This window comes from Equus asinus, chromosome 1 (genome assembly GCF_041296235.1).
Source record: "Equus asinus isolate D_3611 breed Donkey chromosome 1, EquAss-T2T_v2, whole genome shotgun sequence".
In the NCBI taxonomy this organism is placed as follows: Eukaryota; Metazoa; Chordata; class Mammalia; order Perissodactyla; family Equidae; genus Equus; species Equus asinus.
The window spans coordinates 195732981-195747769 of record NC_091790.1 but is presented as its reverse complement, the minus strand read 5'-3'; the positions used below and the strand labels follow the sequence as shown (position 1 = coordinate 195747769).

The 14789-nt window shown below is 46.6% G+C and overlaps 1 protein-coding gene across 1 annotated transcript; it reads right to left on the bottom strand.

The window, feature by feature from the left end:
- Positions 1–639: 639 nt before the first annotated feature.
- On the bottom strand, positions 640–4298 carry LOC106833836 (anionic trypsin). The gene is made up of 5 exons (XM_014845205.3): positions 4149–4298; positions 2974–3133; positions 1674–1927; positions 1145–1281; positions 640–845 (listed from the first exon to the last, which is right to left on the bottom strand). The coding sequence occupies exons 1-5, from the start codon at positions 4186–4188 to the stop codon at positions 693–695; spliced, it is 744 nt and encodes a 247-aa protein (XP_014700691.1). The 5' UTR covers positions 4189–4298; the 3' UTR covers positions 640–692.
- Between the last annotated feature and the right edge of the window lie 10491 nt (positions 4299–14789).

The following is a 14789-nucleotide window of genomic DNA, read 5'->3' as shown; positions in this document are numbered from 1 at the left end:
ACTCCAGAGGGTGGGGGAACTACCTGTGACAATGCCTGTAAAACGCTCAGTATGGTCTAAACATATTGGAATCATTACATGGGATGAACAAAGGACGAATTTCCCAGGAGCATGAGGGATGGAGACCCAGGGAGCTCTCTTGTCCCTCTCGGACACATGAGCTGGTTGTTGGGAGACAGGGGCCAGTGGGGCCTTCTGCTGCCAGGACAGGGTACAAGCTGGTTAATAAGAGCATGTGACAAAGGGCACTAGAAGAGGCCAAGGTGATGGGCGCAGGCGTCTGCCTAGAGGTGTTTGCTCTGGGTCCAAGGGAAGTGGGGTGGTGGGTCCTGTACACTGTGCCCTGTGTGTGCTACATTAGCACCATGCTTAGGACTGGAGAAGTGCCAAGGTCAAGGCACCTCTTTAACACAGCCTTTCTGAAATGTACTTTCCTCTAGAAGATAGCCCCCCGCTGCCCCGTGCTTATTATGTTTTGGATTCCATCTTCTTCACATGCTGCTAAATTAGTATTCCATAAAACACATTGTGGTAGGTGGGGTGCTCTGCTCACCTGTGAGGGGTAGAGCTCTGTCTGACCTCAGATGGGAGGGGGTTTCCCAGAGCCAGGGGGCCGGAGGGAGCAGGTACAGACACAGGTGGTTGCGCAGGGTCAGTTTATTAGCACAGTGATAGCAGAGAGACCGAGGGCTTTAGCTGTTGGCAGCGATGGTCTGCTGAATCCAGTCCACGTAGTTGGACACCTTGGTGTAGACTCCAGGCCTGTTCTTCTGGGCGCAGCCATAGCCCCAGGAGACAATGCCCTGGAGCTGTCCATTGCAGACCACAGGGCCCCCAGAGTCACCCTGGAGAGGAAGAAGGCGGGACAAGTTTTATAAAGAGAGAGAAAAGGGGGAATAGAGCCACATGCAATCTGAACATTAAAAGACCCTGTTCAGGTCATCCCTGTGGCTCCACATCCTTCTCATGGTGGCCCATTCTTACTTAGGAGACAACATGCCACACAAACTACCCTTCCACACTTCTCCACTGGACCACTGCACGGAGCCCCCTCTGTCAGCCCCACAGCCTCGGTGTTCAAGTCCCCCTCCCAGGTGGGCCTTGTGGATGGGCAGGGGTCTCAGCCAGCGAAGGGTCCAGTCACCTGGCAGGAGTCCTTGCCTCCCTCCAGGAAGCCGGCGCAGACCATGTTCTTGGTGATCTCCCCGGGGTAGGAGGCCTCGCACTCAGCCTGACTCAGCAGCGGGGCTTCCAGGCACTGCAGCAGGTCTGGGTAGTTGCCTGTGGGGAGTAGGAAGAGATCAAGGAAAGGAGAAATGGGGGTCAGACCAGGATGGGCAACAGTAATCCAGTGCCAAACACCGAGGGCAGCCAGGAGAGGACCCCAGGAACGTAAGCCTCAGCAAGGAACAGTGGATTTTAGTTTCCAGAATGATCAGTGTTGAACCCCTCCCTAGAAGTGATCATAGCAAGTGTGTATTTGTCCTGTCTTTGGATTCAAGGGGTCAACTCCTTAAGACTTTGTGTCTCTCTGGTACCTAGCTCAGAGCTCTGTGTGTAGCGGGCACTTGATGTTATCTGTAGACTGGAAGGAAAGGGTCCAAGCCCAGGGGCATGCTTGGTTGTGAGCAATGTGGGAAGTCAGAGGGTGAAGTAGTGAGGGTCCCACTCACTGCCAGAGCTCAGGGTGTTGCCCCAGCCAGAGATGAGGCACAGGGTGCCAGCAGGAGCACTGGCGCTGGGCAGGGAGATGGAGGACACCCGGGCATTGATGACTGCAGGCGAGGCGAGCTTAATCAGCAAGATGTCATTGTCCAGGGTCCAGCTGTTGTACTTGGGGTGGCGGATGATCTTGGCCGCGTTGATGAACTGCTCGTTCCCTTCCACGACTTCGATGTTGTACTCTCCTAGTCTCACCTGGATGCGGCTGTTGGGAAGGGAAGCACGGTGAAGGCCCTTGCTCCACTCCCCACTTTTCCCCAGGGCTCTTGAGCTTCCTGCTCACGGGCAGGGGTGTGGCAATATCACAGGGCTGGAGGGGTGGTGGGTCAGTGCAGGTGTGAGCCCAAGAACCTTTCTGCTTCAGAGGTAGTTGGTGGTGGGGTAAGGATGAGGTGAAGGGATGCAGTTGGGGATCGCTCCTCAATCTGCCTTCCCAGTGCCTTTCCCACAAGCCCCCTCTTGCATCCAGTAACACGGGCATAAACAAGCTGCTTGAGTTTCCCTGGAAATTCTTCATCCTCCACAACTTGCTAATCGCATGCAGTGACTTTGACTCCTTCCCTTCCTGGTCTGGTAAGCAGCATCATTCTGTATGATCTAACCCAGTGGGTCTCAAAGTGTGGCCCCAGGACGCGCAGCCTCAGCATCAGCTGGGAACTTCTTAGAGATGCAGACTCTCGGTTCACATCGCAGACCTGCTGAATCAGGGACTCGGGGTCGGGGGGCAGAGACCCCTGTTTCAGCAGGTCCTCCAGGGGATTCTGCTGCACACTCAGGTTTGAGAACCTCTGATCTAGGCAGTGATTCTCAGCTCTACCTGGAGAGTAGACTCACCAGAGGGAGAGGGCATTAAAAACTCACCGATATTCAGACCCTCTTCAGGAAAATTCTGAGCTAATTGCCCCGAGACAGGACCCGGGCATCAGTATTTTCTGAAAGTTTCTTAGATGCTTTTAATGTGTGCCCAGCTGGCACGGGTTGCTTGTGTATAGTCCTTGCCTATTTTCCCATTAGGCCTTACCACCCCAAAACAGTCCCTCCCTGCTTTTACACTCCATAGCCTTGGCTGTTTTATCCATTTGTTTGGGGCGTGATGGGATTCCTGTCCTGTGCCTCCCTTCACTTGAGTCACCTGCTGGTTGACAACCTCTCCATCACATTTCCCATCTGTCTCACTCAACCCCAGAACTCCTCTGCACTGACCCCAGGGTCCTGAGCAGTGGGCTTTGCAGTCAGGGGCCCAGCACTTACGATTTGTAGCAGTGAGCAGCGGACACCACCCACTGGGCATCAATGAGGGAGCCACCACAGAAGTGGTAGCCAGAGTTCAGGGACACCTGGTAGGGGATGGAATTCTCCTCACAGGTGTAGCCCCCGACGATCTTGTCATCATCGTCAACGGGGAAAGCAACTTGAGTGGAAATAGGAAGAGAGAAGACCACTCAGCAGGACGTTGGAGGGTGGGGTCCAGAGTGCTGTGGCTGCATCATGCTAGTTAGGATCCTTCACAAGCCCAGTGATGATAGACAGCAGCAAGGGGGAGCTACCATCCCCAGTCAGGATCACAGGATGTATGTCTCCTGAGTCTCTCTGTGTGTCTGCAGGGCACGAAGCTAGGTGCCCTGACCTGCTCAGACCCAGACCTCTACTGGAGCTGCCAGGGCAGGGATACCAGAAATGCTCTCACAGTGCACTCAGTGTGATTCCAGTAGCAATGTTGTTCTTTAGCTCACTGAATGCTTCTCTCTCTTTTTCATCACTGATCTACTCCCTGTGGCTATTTGAGCCCAGATTGTCAGGATAGGTTACCTAGCTAGCAAAATCTGGCTAAGTAGCCCTGGCTATATCCAGCTTCTCTCATAGCTCAAATCTGTGCAGCGAGGCCAAGGAGAGCAGGCCCATGAGGCAAGACAAAAGTAGGCACTGTTATTGGTCAATAGAACAGTGACTCTCGACCTTGGCTACACACCTGGGAATCTTAAAATCGCCTGAGATGTTTAAAAATTCAGTGCAGAGGCCACACCCCAGACCAGTTAAGTCAGAATTCTAGGGCTAGGGCTCTGGGTTGAGTAGTTTTTCAACCTCCCAGGTGCATCCGAGGTTAAGAACAGCTATGAGCTTACCAAGAGCTGTCACAACCAAGTCTTTTTAAGACCACCGGTTCATTTTATGGACCATGTCCACCCGGTCTCCCTTTCCAGCCTCTCCAAACAAAGGCCCGATATGGATGAATGGTGGGGCTGGGAGTGGAGTCAGGCAGGTGAGAGGTGAGGCTTAAAGAGAACCCAAGAATGGAAGGAGGGGTGCTAGACAGGAAATGGACTATCAGAGCCCAGGCCAAATCAGAGCAGCAGCAAGAATGGTGGAGCATGTATCTCCACCAGCAGAGGGGGCCAGTGGGGCATGAAGCAATGCAGGCAACTCACCAGCAGCTCCCACAAAGGCAAGAACCAGAAGTGGATTCATGGTGGTGGAAGTATGACTGAGTGGGTGGTGGAGAGCCTTTATAGCTCCTACCGTGAGGGAGCGGGTGCAAGTGAGGGCAGAGGGTCGCTGCTCTGCCCAGGACAAACACACCTGCAGCTTTCCCCTTCCCAGGGTCTTGCATCAGCTTGGCTATATTTAGCAGCTCTGTGGATTTGTGACCTACAGGTGATAAGGAAACTTACCTTCTGAGGGCAGAGAGGAAGACCAGCTGATTCTTGGAAGAATTTTGGGGTGGGGAACACAGGGGAAGCCAAGCACCCACATATCACAGCTGGGCCTTCTGAAGCTGAGGAGATGAGGGTTGGGAGGAGGAATAATGACCTCAGCCCCTGGAAATCCTCTGACCTCATGGAGATTTACTTCACTTGCTTTAAGGGAGGGCTGATACGGGTGGTAAACTTTGCTGCTCCTGGAGCCCCCTAAGAGGAAAGAAGTCTTGTCTAAGTCTTATATCTGTGAGCATGAAGACCCTTCTCTTGAGTCCAAACCACTGGGCAAGGTCAAATCCAAAGCTGTGGGGAACCAGCATCCCAACATCAAGAGGTGATGAGAAGGGAGAGGCAGCATTCCTCGAGAGTCAGGACTTTCAGCTGGCTCGCCTTCCTACGAGGGCTTGTGGAGGGAGAACGTTTGGAAGGAGGAGGGGGCAAGAATTAATTAGGAGCTTACCTGATAACATTTGGGGACAGAAGACCAATACCACATTCCTCCTCTTCCTCACTATCAGGACATTAGTCTTTCTCATCACTCACACTGTTATAGGTTCTCTTTAAGCAGCCTCGTGGTTGCCCTGGGCATCTGCACTAGCAATCATGACAATTGCCCCCACCTGCTAGGACCTGAAAGCCCGAGCTAGCATTATATGCTCCAGACCAGATATTAGAAAGGGTTGGACATTGGTAAATTTGGATTCTGATCAGAGAATCAGCCGTAGGTAGAGGGATTTGCACATTATGGTAAAGGTGTCGAGTATTGGGTGATCAATTACAAAATTGGAAGTGGGAGAATTCTGGAATTTTCTATTTTAGAAGCAGTGGGACTGTTGTGCTAGGTTCAGTACAGAGTTAATCTTTCCAGAAATGATCTCAAATTGGGACCTGCCACGGCCAACCAAGACACAGCTCTGTAATTTATTGAGGCCCAATCTGGCCAGAGGGGTACAGAGATAGAACTAGTGTCTATCTCGAGTCTAATTATGTGAGCCAGGTGGGAGAACCCTCTTATGAAGAGATTCTCCTTTTCAGGGTTGATGAGGGGCAGGAGTGAGCAGCTCCTATGTTTGAATTCTTTGAAAGGAAAAAATGAATAAACGTTCTGGAAATGGTCAATAAACTGAGAAAAACTCAGAAGTCTGGTGGTGAGACAGGAGGTAAGCTGGATAGATGGAGTAAATAGAAGCTAGAGTAAGTTGGGAGAAATTCAATGTGGACTCATGGGGTTGAGAGGGACCCAGAGGGTGTCTTCCGGTCCAATGCCTGATGTGGCTGGAAGCCAGCTTCTCAACAGCAGGAGACCCACTGCTCAGAGGGCTCCCCTCTCCTCACTGTACACTGTCTGATCCATGATGGGTTCGTATCTAGGTGGGAATATTGCTGTATTTGTACAGCGCCTGACAGCTTTGAAAGAGCTTTCACACACACAAACAACAATGGTATGCTGATTTTCATGTGTGTGGAGTTTCATGTTTAACTTTTCACAAATGTTTTAATTGTGAGGTATGCAGAACAAAATTATTTCCATTTCTAGAGGATGAGACTGAGATTTAGAAAGGTTCTGTCTTGCCCGAGAATACAGATCTAAGAATGGCAGAGCTGGCCTCAATGCCTTGAGCCTTTTAGGGACACATGGAAAGTGTAGTGAAATGTGGGAACTGCTGCAGATGGCATCTAAGAGGGTTATTGGGGACCAAGCCAGGACAAACTACATTCTGATGCCTCCTGATACTTGTCTCCGGGAAGAAATAGAAGACTGAATTAATCTCCCACCTGGCACCTGGTCTCAGAGCCTCACCTTGCCATTGCCTAGTAATTGAGGCTTTAATGTTATCTAAAGATAGACTGGTTCCTGTTTGAACAGTAGTAAGGCTCTAGGCCACATCTAAGGCATGAATGACTCACCTCTCTCTGCTCACAGGTAGCTGACCCAGCTTGTGGAGCCTCGATTATAGGGGCTTTTTCTGTAGTGTCACCAAAAATGCTATTTTGTTTTGTCCTCTTGTTTGGGGTCTTCACAGGAGGTTCTGTTTTAGAGGCTGAAGAGACTCTTGCTGCAGATACCACATGACCTGGACAGTTATGGGGAGGTGATGCTGGGTAGAAGATAGGAAACTACTTTGGGAAAAGGGAGAAAATTGTTGGATTGGTGCTTGTGGCTCTGACTCTGTCTAAAAAGGAACATCCAAGAGCTTGGGGATTTTCTGTGTCTAAGCCTTCAGACTAGCCTTCTCCTGATGTGTTGTGCTCCTCCTTAGAATAAACTACCACACCCACAACATCGTATGAGGTCAGTTTTCTTCAAAGTAGCAGGAATCACCTCACAGGCAGAGAAGGTGGAGACCGTTCCCTCATACTCTAGGCTTAGATGTGTAGGATGGATTTAGGTCCACATTTGGCCAAATTCAATTTGGATGAGTCTATGCCACTCTTGATAATCTTTATGAACTACAGATTCCTTTGTCTATTTCTTTAAAACATTCTCCTAGTTCATATTTAGTGTTTAGCATATCCAACCACTGTCTTTTAATTGTGGTGATAGTGAATAGTTTCTGTGTGTCTTTCCTAGACCATCTTTTGCTTTCTTATCACAACCACCTATTATCACAACTCTATTGCCCTTTTATGGATGACAAAATGAGCTTCCCAGAGGTGAAGTCACTTTCTCACGCTCCTACAGCCAGTTAAGTTGTAGAGATGGGATGTAAGCATGGCAGTCGGACTCCAGAGCCTCCACGCTCTACCATAGAAACTTCGGCTTCCCTTCCTCTTATCTGATCTCCAGTGCAGCCTCCTGAGGTAGGCAGGAGATTCTATTTTCTCCTTTTTACTAATGAAGAATCTACAGCTCAGTGGTGAAGTGACTTCTTCAATGTCACCTGGCTAAGGAATGCAGAAATGACACCAGAACCTTTCCCTGTTCAAGCTAAGTTCATTTCTCATCATGTTGCTAAGCCTGGAGTCTTTCAGACCTGCCAGTGATCTGAAAATAGATTTTTGTCAGATTCCTCCAAACTCCCAGCTCCTTTTCTCCTCCACTATTTTTTTCTAACTTTTTCCCCATGACACACTTTCTCTTTATCCAATAGTAAGTATTTTCTTGACTATCTCAGCGTTGGAATCACTGAAGCTGCATAGTTAAGGGGGACTCTGTGTGATTCAGAAAAACTGAAGAGGGAGACAGAGGCATGGAGGCATGGACTGACTGGTCAAGGCTGGTTGGCTAAATGGAGTAGCTTGCTGCTCCTCCTTACCCTCCTCCAGCTCCCCACCTTGAAGCCAAGGAAAACAGGCAGTTTTATGCTCAGAGGGAAGTCCATCTGCATGTTTTATCAATTCTGCAAGCTTCTGTAGAGGGATGAACGGGGACATCTTTAGCAATTGAGGCTGTAACGTTATCTGAGAATAGATTGTTTCTTGTAGTGTAATGGTCTTTCTGTTCACATTTCCATCATTTCTTGTGCTATCACTGGCCTATTAGAGCTGTTTAAGTGACTCCAGAGTCTGCTGGAGAGTAAGCAGAAGAAAGCCAGGAAAGAGTCCGGGAGGAAAACCTATGTGGGCTGTTATTATTGTAGCAGCCATGACTTGTTCCATGTTACTCAGAGCTTGGTAAGTGACATTTGTTTCTTTTGGATTTATTTGTCTAAATTATATTAGCTCCAGAATGAGTCCCACAAGCCCAGTTTGGTGATAACACCTGACAAATAAAAATGGCAAGCAATAGGATATATTGGAGAATATGAGGAAGCCATTTGGTATAAACCTAATTCGGCCTGACCTTGTCTCTCCAAAAGGGCCTGACCGGGGCCGTTGAGCATGCATTGTATATCTGCTTTAGAGATTCCCTATGGCAAGAGCAAAAGGCCCTTGAGATAAAGGTGCCCCTCCCCACCCCCATGGCATTTCCTTAAGGATAAGCATGTTTCCTTAGGCTAGGAACTGATTGCTGCGCTCACCTGTGACCGCCCAGCTCCAGACAATCGACTTGCCTCCTGCTACGCCCACCAAGATAGCAGACCCACTACCTGCTTGTATCCATTGAGCGCTGTGCTGACAGGGCAATCTTGTGACTATTGTGGGAGGGACATTTCAATCATATGTAAAGCACCCTCTTTGGGGGTATATAACCACTCTGTACACCTCATTTCTTTGGTGCCCTTTCTTCCTTTGGGAAGAAAGGCCCTGGGCCATGGTCCTCAGATTTCATCTCAGAATACACTCACCCAAATTTTCATTTACAGATTGGTTATGGATTATTTTCGTCGACATCCCAGTCAGTCAAGTGTACTCCTTCCACGCATTTGGTTTATAAAAACTCTAGACTCTGTTGTCCATTTGGAATCATCCAATTGGTCAGTCTACTTCCTGTAGGCCAACCTGTCCAGGAGGATCTTGAAAGGCTCCCAAGGTTCAGAACTGAGTGCTCCGTCCACATGGGCACTGACAAATAAAAATGGCAAGTAATAGGATATATTGGAGCATATGAGGAAGCCATTTGGTGTAAACCTAATTCGGCCTGACTTTGTTTTTTCCAAAAGGGCCTGACTGTGGCTGTTGAGTACGCATTGCATATCTGCTTAGACATTTCGTATGGCCAGAACAAAGGCCCTTGAGATAAAGGTGCAACTTCCCCCGACATTAGCATTTCCTTAGGGATAAGCATTTTTCCTTAGGCTCGGAACTGATTGCTGCACTCACCTTTGACCACCCAGCTCACCTGTGACCACTCAGCTGGAGACAACAGACTACCACCCTGCTGTGTTCACTGAGACAGAAGACCTACCTGCTGTTTCCATCAATCCCTGTGCCAACAGAGCAGTCTCACAACTATTGTAAAAGGGACATTTCAATCCTATGTGAAACATCCTCTCTGGGGGTACATAACCACTCTGTGCACCCCACTTCTTTGGTGCCCTTTTTTCCTTAGGGAAGAAAGGCCCCGGGTTATAATCCTCAGATTTAAGCTCAGAATAAATTCACCCAAATTTTCATTTATAGATTGGTTATGGATTATTTTCATCGACAGCACCAACACAGTTCCAGTTTGAGGACTGTCCACTTCAGGGCCACTGTGTTGGAGCAGGTTCTGGAATTACCTCAATAGAACCCATAACATCTGTTCCCTTTCCAAGCATTGGGGAAGGCAGCAGAGCCAGCTGGCACTTGTTGTTGGGCCACTTTTCTATTCAATTATAAAGATTGAAGTGTCTGTTCCCTTTCTGTTAGTACAAGCTGGTTCATTTCCTTCTGGGCTTCCACTGTCTAAACTCAAATGCCTTTGTAGAGTTTTTCTCTAGGGAAGTCCACACTGCTTGGCAAATTTTCCTCTTTTTTTCTGAATCGTATTTATTTACTCAGTATTAGCTGGCTAGGGCTGCCATAACAAAATATCACAGACTGGGTGTCTTAAACAACAGAAGTCTATTTTCTCACAGTTCTAGAAGCTAGAAGTCCAAGATGAAGGTGTTGGCAGGGTTGGTTTCTCCTGAGGCCGCTCTCCTTGGCTTGCAGATGGAGTCTTCTCACTGTGTCCTCACAGGGCTTTTCCTCTCCGGGTACTTCCTTGATGTTTCTCTTTTATGTCCTAATGTCTTCTGATAAGGACACCCACTGTATTCGATTAGGGCCCACCCTAATGGCCTTGTTTTAACTTAATTAGCTCTTTAAAGACCCTGTCTCCAAATACAGTCACATGCTAAAATACTGAGCTTTAGGACTACAGCAATTAAATTTTGGAGGAAGGCAATTCAGTCCATAACACTCCATAAACATTTACTGAATTCCTATGGTGTTCCTGCAGTTTTTCTAAGCTGTAAGGAAACAGCAATGAAGAAAATAGGAAAGGTCCTTGCTTTCATGGCGTTTATGTTTACTTGTGTGTGTGTCTCCACGCACATGTGAGAAGGTATAATGATAGCAGGCAGACAATAAATAAGAATATATATTAATGTATGTATAGAACATATATTTCAGACAATGGTGATTAGATGTTATTAAAATAAGATAAAGTGATAATGGATGTGAGTGACTGGTCGTCAGAAAGATCTCTTTGGGGAAACGATATGTGAGTGGAGACCTGAATAAGAAGGAGCCTGCCATGTGAAGGTGGGGTTAGGAGGGCTTTCATTATTCGCTGCTGAGTCTATAACAGTCAATCGACACACACAACCATTGCTTTTTAAATTAAATAACCACGTCATCTAGCATATGGACATTTACCTTGCCATTGGATTCGATTATACAAACTGATATATACAGGATGGTCATCAGTACATTGAACTATTCTTCTAAAAGTTAGTGTAATGTATATTTTTGACATGAAATGGTATTTATGAAATATTGCTGGGTTAAGAGAATAAATTATAAAACAGCATGTATCATTTGATTTAGCTTTATTTAAATGAGTGATTTTAATTTTCCTCATTTTAATTATCTATGCATTATATAATAACATTCATTTATTTTGAAATTAAAATAGCTAAAATAAGGAGAAACAATTGTAATAATAAATAAGATTTTCCCAGAGAGGGCTATTCCTAATCTTGAGGAAGGAATTGCTAATGGTAAAATTTCATGGATTACAGTGAGAAATAACTTTAGGTCATAGTGTGTCTTGTCTCTGCCAGGCACAGTGTTATGTGCTTTGTAGGAATGATCTGTTCTCATCCTTATAACAAACCCTCATTCTCATTTTTTTTCTCATTATTGTCCTTATTTTACATATGAAGATATACATAAAGAACTTGTGTGATTTGTTCAAGGTTACACCCAGTGATAAAGCAGTTTTAACCTCAGATCTGCCTGATGACAGAGTTCAAGTTCCTAACTGTGGTGCCTTACTGTTTCTGAGGAGAAAATTGTGCTGTAATATAGGAAGGTACTCGCAATCCAAGACTTATCTGTAAGTGAATTTGCCAACTTCTTAGGGAAATGGGAACATGAGGCAGGAAGGAAGCTAGCACTGGACCCATTAGATCAAATGGGCCTCATCTGATGCATATGGATCCCTGTGGCTAAGAATCAGGATGTGTGGAAACTGGGCAAAACCTGCTGGACCCTGCATGGGACTAGGAGCCAGATGGGAAGTGCTCCTTTAGAAAGCCGGGACACAGGAAGAGCTACCCACGTAGCGAAAGGGCCAACGAAAAACCCCACGGGCAGTTAACAAGGAATATTATATTTTTGGATCTTGGCTTTGGGCAGAAGAATAAAAAAAAGTTTCCTCTGAATATTCATGACCACTGAGTAGTCAGCCCCCTCGGGTTTGGGACAGACACTATATGGTCAAGAAGATACACTCTGAGAATTATAAGATAAAGTGATATCAAGTCTGTTGTACCCCAATTGCTGACAGAGGTGAACATAAATATTTTCTGGAAAACCCACCTTTAGTCCGGGATTCAAGGAATTCCCAAAGGTGAATTCATAAAATCAAATTATACAATGCACAAGGAAGTAAGCCACCCTGAGTGAGAGTCAGCAACAATTACAAAGAAGAAAACCAGATGCAAAATGTCCTCAGATGTTGGCATTGGCAGATAAAAATTCCAAATAGATGTTTAATATCCTAAAGAAATAAAATCATTTAAAAATACACGAGGAACGAGATGCTTTCAAAAATGACCACTCGTATTTGTAAAAGACACAAGTAGATTTCCTAGAAATGAAAATTCATATAAATAAAAATGTCAGTTGAAAGGTTAAACCGCTTATTGTAGCTGAGGTATGAGTTAGTAAACTGGACAGTAGGTCTAAAGAAATTACCCATAATGCAGCACAGAGAAGCAAAAAGGGAAAGCGTGAATGAATGGTTAAAGAGGCGAGAGGGTTGTGTGAAAGAAAGTTGAATGCAGGCTAGATATATACTTCAGGCCGCCTCTCCCATGAGATGTGAGCAACCATATTTAGGGGGCTTAAAAGGAATGAAGTTCTGGCCCTTGAGAAGATTTCCCTTCACCACTACCCTTCAGAACCACACTTGTGTTAGACTGTAATGATCATTCCAAAATAAAGTGCAAACTTATCCAGAATATAGGCCCCTGCTTTTTCAACTGGAAATAGGGAATTCCCATGGAAGCTTGCATGTGGATTGAGGGTAAGGGGAGTGGAACAGGTGTGTGTAACAAGAGACCGAGACTTGCTCTTGGAATTGGATTGTGCCTTCTTCCAGGGATGTTTGAGTCTGCTCTTGATAATCCATTTTCCACTTAATGACAGAAAACTCTGTGCATGTCCAGCTTTACAGTTTTGTGGATTAGATACCACCCAGTTCTGAATGCCATGATGAGGCATTCACTAAAGAGCTAGCAGCGGCTTTTCAAAGGAAGAATGGTTGTTGGCAGGTAGAAGACAGTATGGCCTTCCATCAAGACTCTTTGCATACGCCTTGTGATTCTCTTATTGGGGTATGCCAGGGGCTCCACAGAGCCTCTCTATCTGCCACAGGCACTTCAAGAACCACTGAGTCTGCTTCGTCTGTGGCCCAGGTGGCAGGGCGGCTCTCATCACAGCCTTGTTCTGCTACAGAACTCTCTGTCACACTGGCCCAGCCTTACAGATTACACATGAGTGGACCAGAATAGTACCCCCCAACTGTAGTATATGTTAACTCTAAAGTCCAGAGAGGCCCGCTATGGATTGCTCTTTTTTCTCCATGGCAGATGATATAAGATGAGCAGCTTATCTCTCATTTTAGAGGGAATATTCCAACACTTTTGGACCGCTCAATAGCTCACCAGTGTGGCAGGCCCCTGAACTTTTGCAGATTTTACATTGGTCTGGCATGCATATGTCAAACTGAGGCATCTAGAGTGTTTTATAATTTCTATTCACCATGAACAATCAGCATAATGCCATCAATGAAATGGACCAGTATGACTTCAAGATGAATAAGGGCCTTCTGAACAGAACAGGCTAAGCATAGCCTTGAGATAAAATAGTTAAAGAGTATTTCTGGCCCTGCCACTTGAAGGCAAACTGTAGTATGTGATTATCTTTACTGAGTAATACCAAACACTCATCTGGAAGAAACTTCATCCTCAGCCTCCTAGTAGCTACTCTATCTGTCTGTGGATGGAGCCCTCCAGTTAGCCTTGCAAATTCTCTCCCCATCTCCAGCCTACCCATTTGTATCCATACTCACCCACACAAGCAGCTGTCTGTGCCTGAGAGCTGTGGTTTCCTCTCTCCTGCCTGCCTTGATGGGGTCTTCAGGCTCATCTGGGTGGGAGCTGGGTAGGAGGGAGCTTCAGTTTTTGCTCAGATCTTTGATCTGTGCCCAGCACTGTGTCTCCAGCGCTGCAGAAGTAAAAGCTGCTGTCTTCCGGGCTTGTGTTGTTCACAGTCAGAGTTGAGAACCTTAGGGTTGGACGGCTGATGGGAAATTTGTCCTTAGTAAATCCACTTTCATAAGTGGCCTCAGAGCCCTGATTCGCCGTGGCAATCAGTGTCAAGCTCTGTCCCGGGAGCTGACTGTACCAGAACATTAAGGCGAGTTCGGTATCGACCTCACACTGAATCTTCATGGTGGTCCCACGTTGACAGATGGCCCTGCTTGGCTTTTGAGAGAGGAGAGCACCGAACACAGAGCCTAGTTCCAGAGACACAGAGAAACCCATGAAGGCTGACAAGCTTGTCTCTAGGCAAGAAAGTTTCTTTACTATTTACTTCTTTACTACTTACTTCTTTACTATTTACTATTGGCTCCTGAAGAACCTTGTAGCATTACCTCTAGTTTGTTCTGCCAACCCTCATGCTGTCAGAATCCTCTTATCCAACATCTTCCCCTCATCCTCCGACTGGTGACCCCAGACCCTCTACTCATTTACTCAGCCTTAGCATTAACCCCAAGCTCCCCACTGGATAAGGCTCATACCTAGTTCCAGGAGAAGTAGCAGAAAAGTCAGCATCTTTAGGTGATACCCTCTCACTTTCCCTGAGAAAAGTCACTAAGAAGTCAAATTCAAGTTCATCTTTCCTCCCCACTGTGTAGTTCCTTCCCTACCAGGTCTGTTCCCCTCCTGCAGTAGGAAGTTGAGTTTCTGCAGAATATGGAGAAAATTAGTCTGCCCTCTAGTGGAGCTGTGTGGCTCTTCATTCACAAGGCATCCACGCAACTGCCTTCTATCTGCCATGTGTCCACCAACTTCCCATCCCTCATTACTGAGCACCACATATGAGCAACCCTTTCGGTATAAAGCAAGAATGGGATGCATTACTGAGCTCAAATAACTAAAGGTAACGTTTCAGAATAGACAGAACCTTATGACTCAGCATTTCCACTGTCTGCTGAGTTTCCACTGTGATTGTCCCAAACCGAACTCATTATTCTTCCCCAACACATACTCCAGTAAACTACTTCCTGCT

Bases quoted from the DNA above. Each gene is read 5' to 3' on its own strand.
- LOC106833836 (XM_014845205.3), bottom strand. From the start codon at position 4,188: ATGAATCCACTTCTGGTTCTTGCCTTTGTGGGAGCTGCTG. The intron at 3,134-4,148 runs GTGAGTTGCCTG...TTTCCACTCAAG, and splicing joins TGCCTTTGTGGGAGCTGCTG to TTGCTTTCCCCGTTGACGAT. The intron at 1,282-1,673 runs GTGAGTGGGACC...TACTCCCCACAG, and splicing joins CAACACCCTGAGCTCTGGCA to GCAACTACCCAGACCTGCTG.